The 15,903-nt window shown below is 41.0% G+C and overlaps 1 protein-coding gene across 1 annotated transcript in view; it reads left to right on the forward strand.

Moving 5' to 3' along the window:
• Positions 1–2,315: 2,315 nt before the first annotated feature.
• Positions 2,316–15,903, forward strand: part of dennd3.L (DENN/MADD domain containing 3 L homeolog) — a 99,149-nt gene continuing 85,561 nt past the window's right edge. The window contains exon 1 of the mRNA XM_041566660.1: positions 2,316–2,622. Within this exon, the coding sequence (XP_041422594.1) occupies positions 2,539–2,622 (84 nt within the window). The 5' untranslated portion in view covers positions 2,316–2,538. The remainder of the gene's footprint in view (positions 2,623–15,903) is intronic.

Below are 15,903 nucleotides of genomic sequence, written 5' to 3' on the forward strand. Positions count from 1 at the left end.
GTGTACTTTCCAAAAATATATGGTTTTTGGGGGTAAACATATATTTTTGTGTTTTTACCCCACAAAAAATGCAGTCAATGTGTTGATTTTTCAGTAGCTGAAGTAAAGTCCTGGACAATTTGTATGTGCTAACTTCATATTGGGGTCTGTAAATGCCAGATAAATTGGTAAAGCTATGCACAATGGGCATCGAACTGTTCAGTGGACCCCTGACAATCATATTCAGGGTGCTTTTTCTTGGTACCTATTACAGTGTGGGATATGCGGAGCAGCAAAATAAAACCTTTGAAGTGATTTTTCAGAATTTTGATACATTTTTATAAAAACCACTACGCTCAGACAAGCTTTGATGTTTGGTAGTTAGGAGTAGAGAGACATAGTTACCCATTTTGGAATCAGCAGAATGTGTACTTTTCAAAAATATATGGGTTTCTGGGGTAAACCTAATGTTTCAGGATTTTGTGGCCTTGGAATCTGAAGTATGCCATTTTCTGCCTTCTGCTTTCAAAATTCGGTAATATACTGCCGACAGTTTTTGCTGTACAGAAGTCCTAAATCTGCCTATAACTATACATATCTGGTATTGGCACGTTCGAGAGATATGAGGCTTTCCAAATCAGTTGGATTTTCATTCGTAAAATGAAATATTTTTCTGGTATAAATTCATATATTGTGAAAAATAGAAATTTTTCATTTTTTTTTTGTATTTAGCGCTAAAAATCTTTTTGCAGAGGTGGAAATAGATGAAAACTCAGGCACATTTAAAAAAGCTCAGTTTCTCCCGAAAAAAACAATGTATAGTTTTCCTAGGTAAACTATAGGTTTCCCCTCAGAAAATGCCCCTAAAGTGAGAGAGCACAAATGTTTAAAAAATGGCTGGCATTTCGCGTAACCAAAATGTGAAATTCTGCTGGCACTTAAAGGGTTAATAACATTGGGATCACTGACCTTCCTATATATTTATCTTTATTCCCTATTAATAACATTGGGATCACTGACCTTCCTATATATTTATCTTTATTCCCTATTAATAACATTGGGATCACTGGCCTTCCTATATATTTATCTTTATTCCCTATTAATAACATTGGGATCACTGACCTTCCTATATATTTATCTTTATTCCCTATTAATAACATTGGGATCACTGACCTTCCTATATATTTATCTTATTCCCTATTAATAACATTGGGATCACTGACCTTCCTATATATTTATCTTTATTCCCTATTAATAACATTGGGATCACTGACCTTCCTATATATTTATCTTTATTCCCTATTAATAACATTGAGATCACTGACCTTCCTATATATTTATCTTTATTCCCTATTAATAACATTGGGATCACTGACCTTCCTATATATTTATCTTTATTCCCTATTAATAACATTGGGATCACTGACCTTCCTATATATTTATCTTTATTCCCTATTAATAACATTGGGATCACTGACCTTCCTATATATTTATCTTTATTCCCTATTAATAACATTGGGATCACTGACCTTCCTATATATTATCTTTATTCCCTATTAATAACATTGGGATCACTGACCTTCCTATATATTTATCTTTATTCCCTATTAATAACATTGGGATCACTGGCCTTCCTATATATTTATCTTTATTCCCTATTAATAACATTGGGATCACTGACCTTCCTATATATTTATCTTTATTCCCTATTAATAACATTGGGATCACTGACCTTCCTATATATTTATCTTTATTCCCTATTAATAACATTGGGATCACTGACCTTCCTATATATTTATCTTTATTCCCTATTAATAACATTGGGATCACTGGCCTTCCTATATATTTATCTTTATTCCCTATTAATAACATTGGGATCACTGACCTTCCTATATATTTATCTTTATTCCCTATTAATAACATTGGGATCACTGACCTTCCTATATATTTATCTTTATTCCCTATTAATAACATTGGGCTCAAGTATCATTTTTACAGACCAGGCGACAACCCTAGTTATGGCCCACAAGCAAATTGGCTCAGTATTTTCCTTCTCAAAAAACAGACAACTCTCACACAAAATGGAAGGAATCAATAAATGAACACACATTCTTTGCTTCCTTTTCCAGCAAAGTTGTTAAAAACAAATGGCGGGGAACTTGGCACCTCACATTAAACTAAAATAGGCGGGCACTTTGTTTTTCCCGCGCTCCCATCACCCATATCCTATTTCCAACCTATCAAAAGCAAGCCACACCTCCCTGCAACGCCATTGGCTAGAAGCGTCTAAAGCGGCGTGAGCGCACCAGATATGTGGGCGGGAACAATAAACGAACGAACGCGGAGAGTCGTTATGTGGAAGATGTGGGTGGAGCTGTGAGTGAAATCCCGCCTCTCAGGTCTGTGAGTCAGTGAGGTGTGCGCTAGTCAGGTAGTAGGAACTGAGGCGGATGCGCGGCTTTCCCCGCCTCTCTGGGTTGCCATAGAAACAGCCCCGGCTCTGTGGCGCGTCCCTTTCCTCAAGCCCTGGGCTCGGTGACTGGCCCTAGTCCCACCGTCATGGAGGACGCGCTGCCCTACGGATTGCTGGAGGTGTGCGCCCTGCTCGGAGCCCCCGCTGACAGGATCCGGGAGATAGACAAGGTAGGCAGTGTCCACTGCTTAACAACTACAACTCCCGGCATGCCTAGCGAGCCAATTGCCAGTGACATGTAGGAGCTCCTTTATAAACCAAGAGCACTTTATATTCACTGGCGTCTTTCATGTTGCCTCTCACTGTTCATTCAGAGGTGTAACTGCCAGTAAGTTTGGGGCTGCCTGGGCTCAGGAGTTGCTTATGTCTGTTTCATATGGACAGTTAAACAGAACACTACTTCCTGCTTTTCAGCTCTAACTCTGAGTTAGTCAGTGACTATAAGGGGGGCCACATGGGACATAACTGTTCAGTGAGTTTGTAATTGATCCTCAGCATTCAGCTCTGATTCAAAAGCAACAGTTATGACCCATGTGCCCCCCCTCAAGTCACTGATTGGTTACTGCCTGGTAACCAATCAGTGGAAAGCAAGAGAGCTGAAAAGCAGGAAGTAGTGTTCTGGCTATTATGTTACACATCCAGTCACTCCAGCCAGGGCTGCTATCCGTAATCACGGGGCCCCTCACCAGAAAATTATAACCCCCCCCCAAATTGTTAAAACCCAAAACTCACATTGGTGGCCGGGGGCTCTAATGGCCTTCATTAACTTCTCCATTAAAAAAGAAGCCTATTTTCAATATGCATTTCACTAAAAAGACAAAACGCAATCCCTTGCCTGTTATTATCCACTCATTTTGAATACTGATCGCACAAATCTGTCTGCATTACTTTGAAAGCATCAGTCAGTGCTGATCCGGGACAGTAGAAAAGCCGCTTGCAGGGTTGTTTCTGAGGAAGGTAAGCTGCTGTCCTGCCATTCAGAACTTGCGCCGACTAGGTTTCCTTCCCCTTTAATAGTTAGTGTGCTGCCCCTCCCTGGAAAACCAAATAAAAAAGTATTGGGGCTCAGTTTTACCGGCCCCTTGTATATAGAGGGGGCAGTTAAATCTATTTTGCAGTTTGCACTTTTGGTGCAGCATTTGCTGTCGGCACTCGGCAGCCATGTTTCTTACTTTTCATACCGGTGCATGTTGGGATTTGTTTCTATCGTTAGCTGTAGACCTACAGGCTAAATATCCCCCAATAAACTCTAAACAGACCAAATACATTTGCTGCTATAATTAAAGCTGTTGCCTCTCCTCTTAGTTCTTTTTGGTGTAACTCACTTTATGGCAGTGGGAAGTGTATGGAACTCGTCAAGCATTTCTCTTGCAAGCCATTTTAGTTTCTGCATTTATTTTAATCCTTTTTTTTTATTTTGCTTTGTATTCATCCCTTATTATTTTGATCTCCTTTCTTGGGTTTTCAGACACCCAATATTATGTGCCTGTGTAGCATTGATGTAATGCTTTCTTGTGTGCATTGTAATATTCACCATTGATCACTGATGCTCCCCATGCCTATAACATCTTCAAGCCAAAGTAAATTTAAGCACAAGAAAGAAATGAGGCACACAAATCCCTACACGTTTCCCACATAAGTGTGTGTGTGTGTTTTTTCTTGCACTCTGCTTATAAAACAGTTTGATGTTTGCCTAGCAAGAGGAATCTGTGGGGCTCATTTATAAACACTGGGCAAAACTGCACCAGGGCAGTAACCTATGGTAACCAATCAGATGTTTGCTTTCACCTGCAGCTGAACTGAAAAAAGCTAATCATTGATTGGTTACTATGAGTTACTGCCCAGGTGCAGATTTCCCCAGTGTTTATAAATGAGCCTATGTATGTGTTTTTTTGTTTTTTTTTGTGTTTGTTTTCTAAATAATATCAGTTTTAACCCTTTCCCTGCCAGCCGTTTTGTCCTAGATGCGAACATCTACTGCCAAGCAGTTTTTAGATATTTTGCACTCTTTCACTTTAAGGGCCTTTCCTGGGGTGGTCTTTTAGTTAACCCAGGAAAACAATATATTGTTTTTTTCAGGACAACCTGAACTTTCACAATATGCAAGAACTTTGGTGTAATTCTACTTCTGTAAAAAAATATTGGATTCTAAGTGTCAAATAAAATGAAAAAAATCATGTTGCACGAAGAACAATCACATATATCAGAAACATCATTCATTTTATGTACGAGAACACAGCCGATTTAGAAAGGTCTATGTCTCCTGAACGCGACAATACCAAATATATATAGTTTTATGGAGATTTCTCACTTGTATAGCTCAAAGTCTCCAAGCAGTACACAACCAAATTTCCAAAGCAACACTCCCCAAACGGCATACTTTTTATTTCAAGGCCAAACATTCCGCTAACAGTAGGTTTACCCTAGAAAACTACCCATTACTAGAAAGAACAGATTCTGGTGAATCAAAAATGGGTAGAAATATCTTTGTACTCCAAACCACCAAGTTGCAATTGTTTCCTAAAGTTATAATGTTTTATAGAAATTGGTGAATTTTTTGAAAAATGACCTCAAAGCTTCCACTCTACAGCAACATATCTCCCACACATCATTAGGTATCAATGTAAAACACCCCAAATATAAAATCCTGGGTCCACTAAACAGTTTGATGCCCAATAGATGTACCCAAGCACGTGGCATAGGAGGCCCCAAAAGGAAGACCCCCCGTTTGTTCTGTCATTTCAGATACTGCAAAATCAACACATTTACATCGTTTTGGGGGGCGGCAAAGGTAGAAAAAAGTACGTTCACCCCAGAAAACCATATATTTTCGGAAAGTACACATTCCCCTGAATCCAAATTGGGTATGCATGTCTTTCTACACCAAAGTACCAAGCGGCAAACCATTCCTAAATTTGGTGATTTTGGCGACATTTCCAAAAATCACCTAAAAATTTCTACCCTGCAGCATCGTATTACCCACATACTTTTAGGTATCAAGACAAATCACCCCAAATATGAAAGCCTAGGGTCCTCTGAACAGTTTGATGCCCAATATATATAGGTGTACCCAAGCACGTGGCATATAGGGGCCCCAAAAGGAAGACTCCCATATGGTCTGTCATTTGAGGTACTGCAAAATCAACACCTTTACATCGTTTTGGGGGGGGCAAAAGTAGAAAACAGTAAGTTCACCCCAGAAAACCATATATTTTCGGAAAGTACACATTCCCACGAATCAAAATTGGGTATGCATGTCTTTCTACGCCAAAGTACCAAGCCGCAAATCATTCCTAAATTTGGTGATTTTGGTGACATTTCCAAAAATCACCTCAAAATATCTACCCTGCAGCATCGTATTACCCACATACTTTTAGGTATCAAGAGAAATCACCCCAAATATGAAAGCCTAGGGTCCTCTGAACAGTTTGATGCCCAATATGTATAGGTGTACCCAAGCCCGTGGCATATAGGGGCCCTAAAAAGAAGACCCCCATATAGTCTTGACATTTCAGGTACTGCAAAATCAACACATATACATCGTTTTGGGGGGGGGGCAAAAGTAGAAAACAGTAAGTTCACCCCAGAAAACCATATATTTTCGGAAAGTACACATTCCAACGAATCCAAATTGGGTATGCATGTCTTTCTACGCCAAAGTACCAAGCCGCAAATCATTCCTAAATTTGGTGATTTTGGGGACATTTCCAAAAATGACTTCAAAATTTCTACCCTGCAGCATCGTATGACCCACATACTTTTAGGTATCAAGAGAAATCACCCCAAATATGAAAGCCTAGGGTCCTCTGAACAGTTTGATGCCCAATATGTATAGGTGTACCCAAGCACGTGGCATATAGGGGCCCCAAAAGGAAGACCCCCATATGGTCTGTCATTTCAGGTACTGCAAAATCAACACATATACATAGTTTTGGGGGGAGCAAAGGTAGAAAAAAGTACATTCACCCCAGAAAACCATATATTTTCGGAAAGTACACATTCCCACGAATCCAAATTGGGTATGCATGTCCTTGTACTCCAAAGTACCAAGCCGCAAATCATTCCTAAATTTGGTGATTTTGGGGACATTTCCAAAAATGACTTCAAAATTTCTACCCTGCAGCATCGTATTACCCACATACTTTTAGGTATCAAGAGAAATCACCCCAAATATGAAAGCCTAGGGTCCTCTGAACAGTTTGATGCCCAATATGTATAGGTGTACCCAAGCACGTGGCATATAGGGGCCCCAAAAGGAAGACCCCCATATGGTCTGTCATTTCAGGTACTGCAAAATCAACACATATACATAGTTTTGGGGGGAGCAAAGGTAGAAAAAAGTACATTCACCCCAGAAAACTATATATTTTCGGAAAGTACACATTCCCACGAATCCAAATTGGGTATGCATGTCCTTGTACTCCAAAGAACCAAGCCGCAAGCCTTTCCTAAATATGGCGATAAAAGCAACAGTTTTTACATTTTTGAAAATTGCCTAAAAATATTGCAATTGGCCGCATTTATCTCACCCAATTTTTTACATACAATTCTAAAACACCATAAATACTGATGCCAAGGGTCAACTGAACCGTTTGATGCCCAATATGCATTGATATACCAAGGCAGCTGGCATGTGCGGACCCAAAATGAAAATAGTGCATATGATTTTCTCCGCTGCCGATTCGCCTTCTGTGAACATAGACCCTTGACTTCATATTATGTGCCTCAAGACCCTCCTAACAGCAAAGACCCCCCAAAACCATATATTTTTGGAAAGTACACATTCTGACAAATCCAAAAAAGATAAAGACGTCTTTCTACACCAAACTGCAAAGCTTTTCTAAACGCAGAGGTTTTTACATTTCTGAAAATCGCCTAAAATTGTTGCAGTTTGCCGCATTTATCGCACACAATGTTTTACGTATAAAGAAAAATCACCCTAAATATGGACGTCAGAGGTCTACTAAATAGTTTGATGCCCAATATGCATAGATTTACCAAAGTATGTGGCGTGTACGGACCCCAAATGAAAAACATGCCTATGAATTTTCACGCTAGCCAACTAAGCTGCAGCAAAGAGAGCCCCAACTGTGCGTTATGTGCCATAAGACCCCAAAACTGTAAAAAGACCCCCAGAAACCCATATATTTTTGGAAAGCATATATTCTGGCGAATCAAGCTAAGTAAAATAAATCTTTCTATACCAAAGCACCAAACAGCAAAACTATACTAAAGATACATAAGGAACAATAATGCATGGATAAAATTGCAATAAAACCACAAAAATAGCGTAAATCAATGAAATAACAAAATAATTGATCCGGCAGCGTAATTAGTGGCCGAAATCGATTATCCAATAGTCACGCTGTCAAAATAACATGCTTTTAGGCAAAACAAACAGTACAATGAATAAGTAAAAAAAAAAAAAAAAAACACCTGTTTGTGAGTTTTTGTGTATACATATTTGTGCACTAATAAAAGTTGTCTGAGTGTGCAAATACATGTAATTAAGTGTAAATAAGTGTACAAAATCGACCAAGTGTGCTAAAATAAAAAAATAAAAAAAATAAAAATACAAATTTTTACTAAAATGTTTATGTAAGTGTATAAATGTACTGTAGGTATGTGTAAGTGCAGGTAAGTGGGTAAAAAAACGTGCACTTACCGTTTTTGTAGCAGGAGGATCGCTGGAACCGAAGGACGACTCCTGGCAGCGTGTCTGCAGAGTTACTGCGCAGCAGGAAGTGAGTGGGCGCGTGGTGCGACGAGAAGGAGGTAAGCCAGCAGCAGCAGCGCTTACATTGCGCTTCTGCTACTTTGAAGTCGGATCTACGACAATCGCGTCGCAGATCCGACTTGACAGCCCCCCAGCCACGTTGCCCAGGGGGCTGTCTACCCTCCTGACTCTCTGCAGAGGCGGCAAAAGCCGCCGATGCAGAGAGAAGGGCTCAGCTGCAATAGAACGTACGAGGTACGTTCTTGGCAGCCTGAGCCCTGAACCGCCAGCACGTATGCCGTACGTGCTTGGCGGTTAAAGGGTTAAATTCATTGTCATACAGAGTAGCCATTGAGCAGCTTGTAAATCTACAAATTGCATTTCTTGGTTTTTCCGCACCTTCTAACCACCCACCACCACTGTTTAGAAGTCCTTTAATCTTAGACGTGCCGACAGCTCTTAAAAATTAACATGAAATTTGTACCAGAAAGAAAGGAACTGTAAAGAAGAGCTAACGAGGTCGGACAGCTTTGTTAATAAATATAATTCGATTGTGTGTGTAACTTGGAAACCATAGAAGGAATAATTAATGCCTTAAAACTTTTTTTTGATATGTAAATTCATTCAAAATAAATTCATTGTGTCCACACTTTGATATGTTGTCATAAACAATTAAGAGTAATAAATGAATAAAGTGCAAGGAGTGCTAATTACGTAAGCCACAGTTCACATTCCACTAGTCTGTAGAAGAAAAAGAATATTATATAATTGCTGTGACCAATCTCCCTTATCACAGTAGCCACATGGTTATATAAACTTGAAGAACGCAGTATAACTTTACTTTCCTCTTGTGTATCCCTAAATCAGTGATCCCCAACCAGTAGCTCGTGAGTAACATGTTGCTCTCCAACCCCTTGGATGTTGCTCTCAAAGCAGGAGCTTATTTTTGAATTCCAGGCTTGGCGGCAAGTTTTGGTTGTATAAAACCAGGTGCACTGCCAAACAGAGCCTCAATGTAGGATGACAATCCACATAGGGGCTACCAAATGGCCAATCACAGCCCTTATTTGGCACCCCAAGAACATTTTTTATGTATGTGTTGCTCCCCAACTCCTTTTACTTCTGAATATTGCTCACGGGTTCAAAAGGTTGGGGATCCCTGCCCTAAATAATAATTGTTGAATGTGGAAGTGGCTTGTTGCAAAGGAGACCAAAGGCATTTAGCAGAATGTACAGTTGGGTCTGTTACATCAGCCTGTATAGATAATACTGGTGTATTTATATAGACCTTTCTGATGAAGCTTATTTAATGTTACCCTTTCCTTCTCATTTAAAGGGGGGGTTCACCTTTAAGTTAACTTATAGAATGGCTAATGCTAAGCAACTTTTAAATTGGCCTTCATTTTTCTTTTCTTTTATAGTTTTTGAATTATTTGCCTTTTTCTTCTGTTTCCAGCTTTCAAATGGGGTTCCCTGACCCCCCCCCATCTAAAAAAACAATGCTTTGTGAGGCTACAAAGTTATAGTCTTGCTACTTTTTATTACTCCTCTTTCTATTCAGGGCCTCCAGTCTGTTATTCAAATCAATGCATTCCATATTACCCTAGCAACCTGATCGCTGAAATTGCAAACTGGAGAGCTGCTAAAGAAAATGCAAATTGTCTCATAATATTGCTCTCTACACCATACTAAAAGTAAATGTAAAGGTGAGCAACCCCTATACAGTTTGTGCATCAGAATACAGTAGGCTCGTGTGTGCACACTGTAAGACGACATTAAACAGTTTATTATTAGTAATATGTTTTAATAAAGCTGCTGTTTTAGCCAGACTTGCCTTTTCTGATTATCACTATGAATCTCAGGTCACCAGAAACAGATAGACCCAGACATTTTCAGGGATTTCTACAATTACTGGAAGGAAACTGAAGCAGAAGCAGAAGAGAGCCTGCCTCCCCATGTAACGGAGAACCTGGATAAGAACGAGTGCGTCTACAAGCTGTCCAACTCCGTCAAGACCAACTTTGGGGTTGGGAAGATTGCGATGACTCAGAAGCGCCTGTTTCTCTTGCTTGAGGGAAGATCTGGCTTTGTTGAAATCGCTCCCTTCAGAAACATAGAGGTAAATGATACTACCATAGTGTCATCTCTTAAAGTGGTATTGGAAGGATTTATCTTATTGTTTGGTACAGTTCAGTGGGGTAAATACATATATTTTGTTTGGTTTGGGGTAAGAGGGATCAAAAACGTAATGAACAAGTTGGTGGGACTCTTATAAACAATGGGCAAATTTGCACGTGGGCAGTAACCCATTGCAACCTATCAGTGATTACTTTAGTTTGGGTTCACCTCAAGGGAATTTACGTTTAAACTGCAATACTCATAAACTGACATCTACTCCCAGAAGTAGACCCGTACAAACGTATGACCAGTAGAATATCTGTATTCCAAGTCAATTAAAGGACCAGTAACAGTAATTTAATTTAAAAAAAGTGTTTCTTTTTAACAAAACACCAACACAGTTTAAACTTTTAATTCGCAAAGCTTTTATCAAGAAATGACTTACAGATTCTCTGCATGCGCTCCTCTTCTGAAACGGCGACGATCCATCGTGCGGCGCTCGAGATCTCCTCCCTGGCTATCTCCTATAGAACGCAGGGAGGTGAAATCGAGCGCTTTGCAAATCAACAGTTTAAACTGGTGGGTTTTTTTTTTTTTTGTTAAAAAGAAACAAATTATTCTGTATTCTCTCTTTTCATCTCCCCAACAGTGTTTTAAACATATTGAAATGAGTGTGGGTTTTGTTTCTTTCTTGCACTGTAGGAAGTTAAAATCACCACTGTTGCCTTCCTTGTGCTGCGGATACCAACTCTTCGAATTAAAGCCACAACACAGAATGTGATCTGTGGCCCCTAATGATCAAAGAGATGTGGGCTGGCAGGAAAATGGCCGACGACCACAAGGTATGAGTTAGAGCAGGCATGTCCAAAGTCAGGCCCGGGGGCCAATTGCGGCCCGTTTTAAAATTTACACCGGCCCTCAGCCTCCATCATGAAAATAATAATAATGTGGCCCCCCAGCACAGTGCAATCAGGAATCGCGTAGCCATAGCAGTAATATTGGGGCATATTAGTGAAAAGATCTGCCACTTGGTCTATACTGTTGCCTGTGTGCTGAAGGTGTTAGTAATAGACACGTACTGGAACGTAGTGACTTGCTGCTCTCGCATACTTCTTTAGGGCTGAAGGTGCAATAGACCTACTGATGTGCCAGTACAGTACACTAAAGACATATGCGAGAGCGGTGCATCACTGTGTGCCAGTACGTGTCTATTGCCAACACCTTCAGCACACAGGCAGCAAGATAGACTAATCATGTGCACCGATTTCAGGATTCTGCCTTTTTCTGTAAGATTCAGCCGAATACTTCTGCCTGGCTGAACCGGCATAGTAGCGCACTCAGTGAGTGTCCTCTTATTAAAACGTGCAAGAAAAGTTAATAAAGAAAATAAAGTAATTAAAATGTTATGCTGGCCATGCCGTAGGGTATAGCTCAAGGCAGCGCAAATTTTCCACTTTACTTATCACTTTGCATAAACCCCACTATGGTGTAACTGGTTTCCAGGTATTGCAATACTGGGGAAAAAGCAGGTCTGGGAAAATGGTGGTATTCATAAGATTGGTGATGTATGGAAACAAGGAGAAATGATCATGTTTGATACCTCTAAGCAAGGTTTTCACCTTCCCAACAATCAATGGCTGCAATACTTACAAGTGAAGAGAAATTTAGTAACGCAGCACAAGAAACAGCCAATCCAGATATCCCAAAATCTAGAACAAGTAATGCAAGGTTCCTCTAAAGGCCTAATAACATATATATGTAGCTCTTCATAACAAACTATTCAACAAGGGGGAAATGGGAAACTGACATGGGACCTATAGACGATGAAAACTGGGAAGAACTCCTAGATTCCCCAATTATGGCTTCCCTTAATTATAGTGATAGACTGATACAATTATACTTTGTCCACAGAACATACTATACCCCTGCTAAGCTACACCAGATATTCCCACAAACTTCTTCTGAATGTCCTAGATGTTATTCAGAAAATGTCACACTTCTTCATATGGTGTGGGACTGTACTGCCCTGAGCTCATACTGGACTAAGCTGGATGAGCAAAACTCAATCCTAGAAGGGCAAGTCCCAAGAACCCCCCGAGCTTGTCTGCTGCATGTAGGGCTTAAAGAACTGTACACACAATATCAAAGTTTGCTTAGTCAAGGAATGTCTATTTCTAGGGAAAAATAATAACAAAAAGGTGGAAAGAGTCACTGCCTCCCACACATGCACAATGGCTGTCCGAAGTCAACCACCTATGCGCATTGGAAAATTTAATATACAAATCTAGAGGTTCCACTAAAAAGTTTCAAAAGAATGGTTGGAACTAACAAATATGACTCAACGGATTCAAAATGACAAGGGAAAAGAAATAGATGGTCAAACCCACTTAAAGTGATACACTAAAAAACGACTTTTTAAAATACGAATGTACATTAAAAGTTAGTGTTAGTTGAAGTTTCTAAACCTGACTTTTGCCAACCTGACTCTCTTCTCAACCTGTCAGAGTTTCTAATGCTAATGGACTCACGAAGCATAAAATTGCTCCAACTGCACATGCACTGACATGCTGGTCTCTTTTGGAAGATTTCCGAAGAGAATAAGATGGCGCCTGTGGATTCCGAAGCCTGAATCTGCACCGAGGGGTAAGTAAAACGTTAGGGGCATTTACCTAGGGTAACACTTGGGCTTGAGGAGGGAGAGGGTCTATGTAGGGTAGGGTTTTTTAACTTACCGGTTGAATTCTCCTTTAAATGCTAGGCTATAACATTGTTACTAATGTGATTTTATAATACAAAAGGTTATGCATTCCTGTTATTTGTACAATTTGAAACCTGTCATTGTAATACAATACTGTAAGCAAAGATGACATTTTATATTATTTTATTCAATAAACTTGCCTGATTTAAAAAAAAAACAAAAAACTGTTATGTTATGCTGATATTTTGATTTGGTACTCAGGATAGTGTGTGTGTGTGTGTGTGTGTGTATTCAAATACAAGAGTCCTCTGCACTCAACCTATTATCAATATATTTAAGACAGCAACATACTGCTACAAAAAAATGCCTTACCCTTTAAACAAAACAGGGATTGTTTGTCCATATATTGCAATATATTTAAGCTGAACAACTACGTCAAAGTCATCCCATATCTGGCCAGTCCTACGCTTAATTTTCATCTGATTCATTAAGAATTCTATGGTTTAATTATACATTTTATAAAAGGGACGAATACATTTTACCTGCAACTTACTAGCTGCTTTCAAAGTAAACCTCCATACTTGGCTGCCCTTTTATTAGACACCAGTGGGATCTGACTATAGTTGGAGGGGTGGGAGCTACAACATGGAGCTGGTCACTGCTCCTGTATAAACTATAACAAACAAAGGAAAGTTGCGCGCTCTCTCTCTCTCTCTCTCTATACCTATCTATATACCTATACTACCATAGTTTTATGGGATCTCTCTGTACAGACTATGAGCAAATTTATGGACTGTTCCTGCTGAATTGTGCTTAGTACAGGGGAATACCTATGCTGCCATAGTTTTACGAGATCTCTCTGTACAGACTATGAGCAAACTTAAAGTGGCCATACACGGGCAGATAAAAGCTGCCAACAGACCGTGTCTGCAGCTTATTGGCCTGTGTATGGGGCCCCCCGACGTGCTTCCCCGATCGAGATCTGGCCGAAAGTCGGCCAGATCTCGATTGAATGGGACGAAAAATCCCATCGGATTACGGCCGCATCTATTCGTTGATGCGGTCCCGCGATCTGACCGCCCATTACTATTCGCCCATTACTATTCGCTAGGATCCTAGCGAATTATAATATATTAGTAGCAAATGCTAAATGATAAGTGAACCCCACTTTATTATATCCCCCCTGCACAGGCCCCTCCCCTATCTGACACCGCAATGATAACCCCACCTCCCCCCGAGCTTAAACTTGGTGGATTTTTTGCAGGATTCCCCTGAACCAACAGACACAATGGACACGGTTCTTTAGAGGACACAAGGGACTCTCAAGTGTGGGCGACAGGTGACCTGTGATTTTCCATGGGGTCGGAGGGCTCAGACTGGCAAAGTGATGTTCCCGATGGCATCACTGCCCATAATGACTGCACTCCATCCATGACTACAACTACAGCTGGGAAGGTAAATTCTCACATTGGAAACATGGGAAAACAAAAACTTCACCCAGAGCTTTTGTCTCTCACCATCTCCAGCGCCACAACCACCTCCTTGGACTCCACCTTCAGTTGTACTGTGTGTGTGCCAACCCTGAACTTAGCAGGAGAAACCCGAGAGCTCTGCACGCAATGCCCAGGGCAACCTGCTTTTTGAAAAAGGCCTTAGAAGTACAGTATTTTACAAGGGGAATGAGTACTTTGTGGGTAAATAGATCGCTATCCTCAACGTTTCTCTGGTAGAGTCAGAGAGCTACAACAAGACGTTACCTCTACTCAACAGAAGATAAAGAAGCAATGGTCTCAGCTGAAATACAAGCCAGAGCATGTCTTTATATGACCGAGCTGCTACAGTAAAGTTGTCGATATACCAGTGAGATGTGATGGGCTACAAGAAGGGCCATCTATACATGTGGTCAATGCTTTATGTGCCAAGGAGCATGAGAGCAGTGAACAGGGCCCCGGCATTGGTGGGCCCTAGACCCTAGGGCAGAGCCAGTTGCTGTGTGAGTACCAGTGGGCCCACTGACTCCCTGCCCACCTGTCCATTTGACAGCCAGCCTGTCCGCCCTTCACTCAGCACTCACATAGCCTGGCAAGTGGCAGTCCTGCGATAGTAATGGGGACCCGGTCACCTGGACATGACAGCTGGCTGGCACTTGCGGAGTGTGCTGTGTCTGCACGTAGTGTCTGACTGGGCCGCCCCCCCGTGGTTCCTCTTCATGACGCGACTGGCCCGAAAAAGGGCCAGAGGCCCATAGAACATAGTGCAGTGAGGCAGGTATCAGGTAGCCCCCCAGTCCGACCCTGGCAGTGAGCATCTGATTAAATCCCCAGGAACCAGCTCCAGATCAGAAACAGAAGAGCAGGGACCTAGGACCTCCAAAATCAGTAGCACAACTATAGACCGGTGATCCCCAGCGAGTGGCTCATGAGCAGAGCCGCCATTAGAAATCACAGGGCCCCGTATAACTAACACCCAGCCCCCAAGCCCCGCCCTAGATCCCGCCCACTCCACACAACAGTTGAAAGACCTCAAAGACATCAGCGCTAAAAAAGGTAACCCCCCCCACACACACTCGCAAGTTATAAAAAGCTATTGATGATCCGGGCCCCCTTTACATAAAAAACTGTGGTGCCAGGACCCCCTTACAAGTTAAAAAAAATTGGGGCTCCAAAGAATATTTTTATTAAAAACATTGGTGGCAGGGGCCTATAGAATATTAAAATTATACATTGGTGGCCAGGGGGTTGAAAAAAATAAAAAAACACAAATTGGTGTTCAGAAGAATTGAACTCGTGGCTTCAGGACTTAAATTTCGGCTGTTTTCGTGACTTCGGTTCTTTTCGGGACTTCGGCTGTTCGGCACTTGCGCATTTCAGCTGTTTGGGACTTCGAAAATGGCCGCAGGCTTCGGCGCTGTCAAGGCTC

The sequence above is a fragment of the Xenopus laevis genome, chromosome 6L (genome assembly GCF_017654675.1).
Source record: "Xenopus laevis strain J_2021 chromosome 6L, Xenopus_laevis_v10.1, whole genome shotgun sequence".
Classification (NCBI taxonomy): Eukaryota; Metazoa; Chordata; class Amphibia; order Anura; family Pipidae; genus Xenopus; species Xenopus laevis.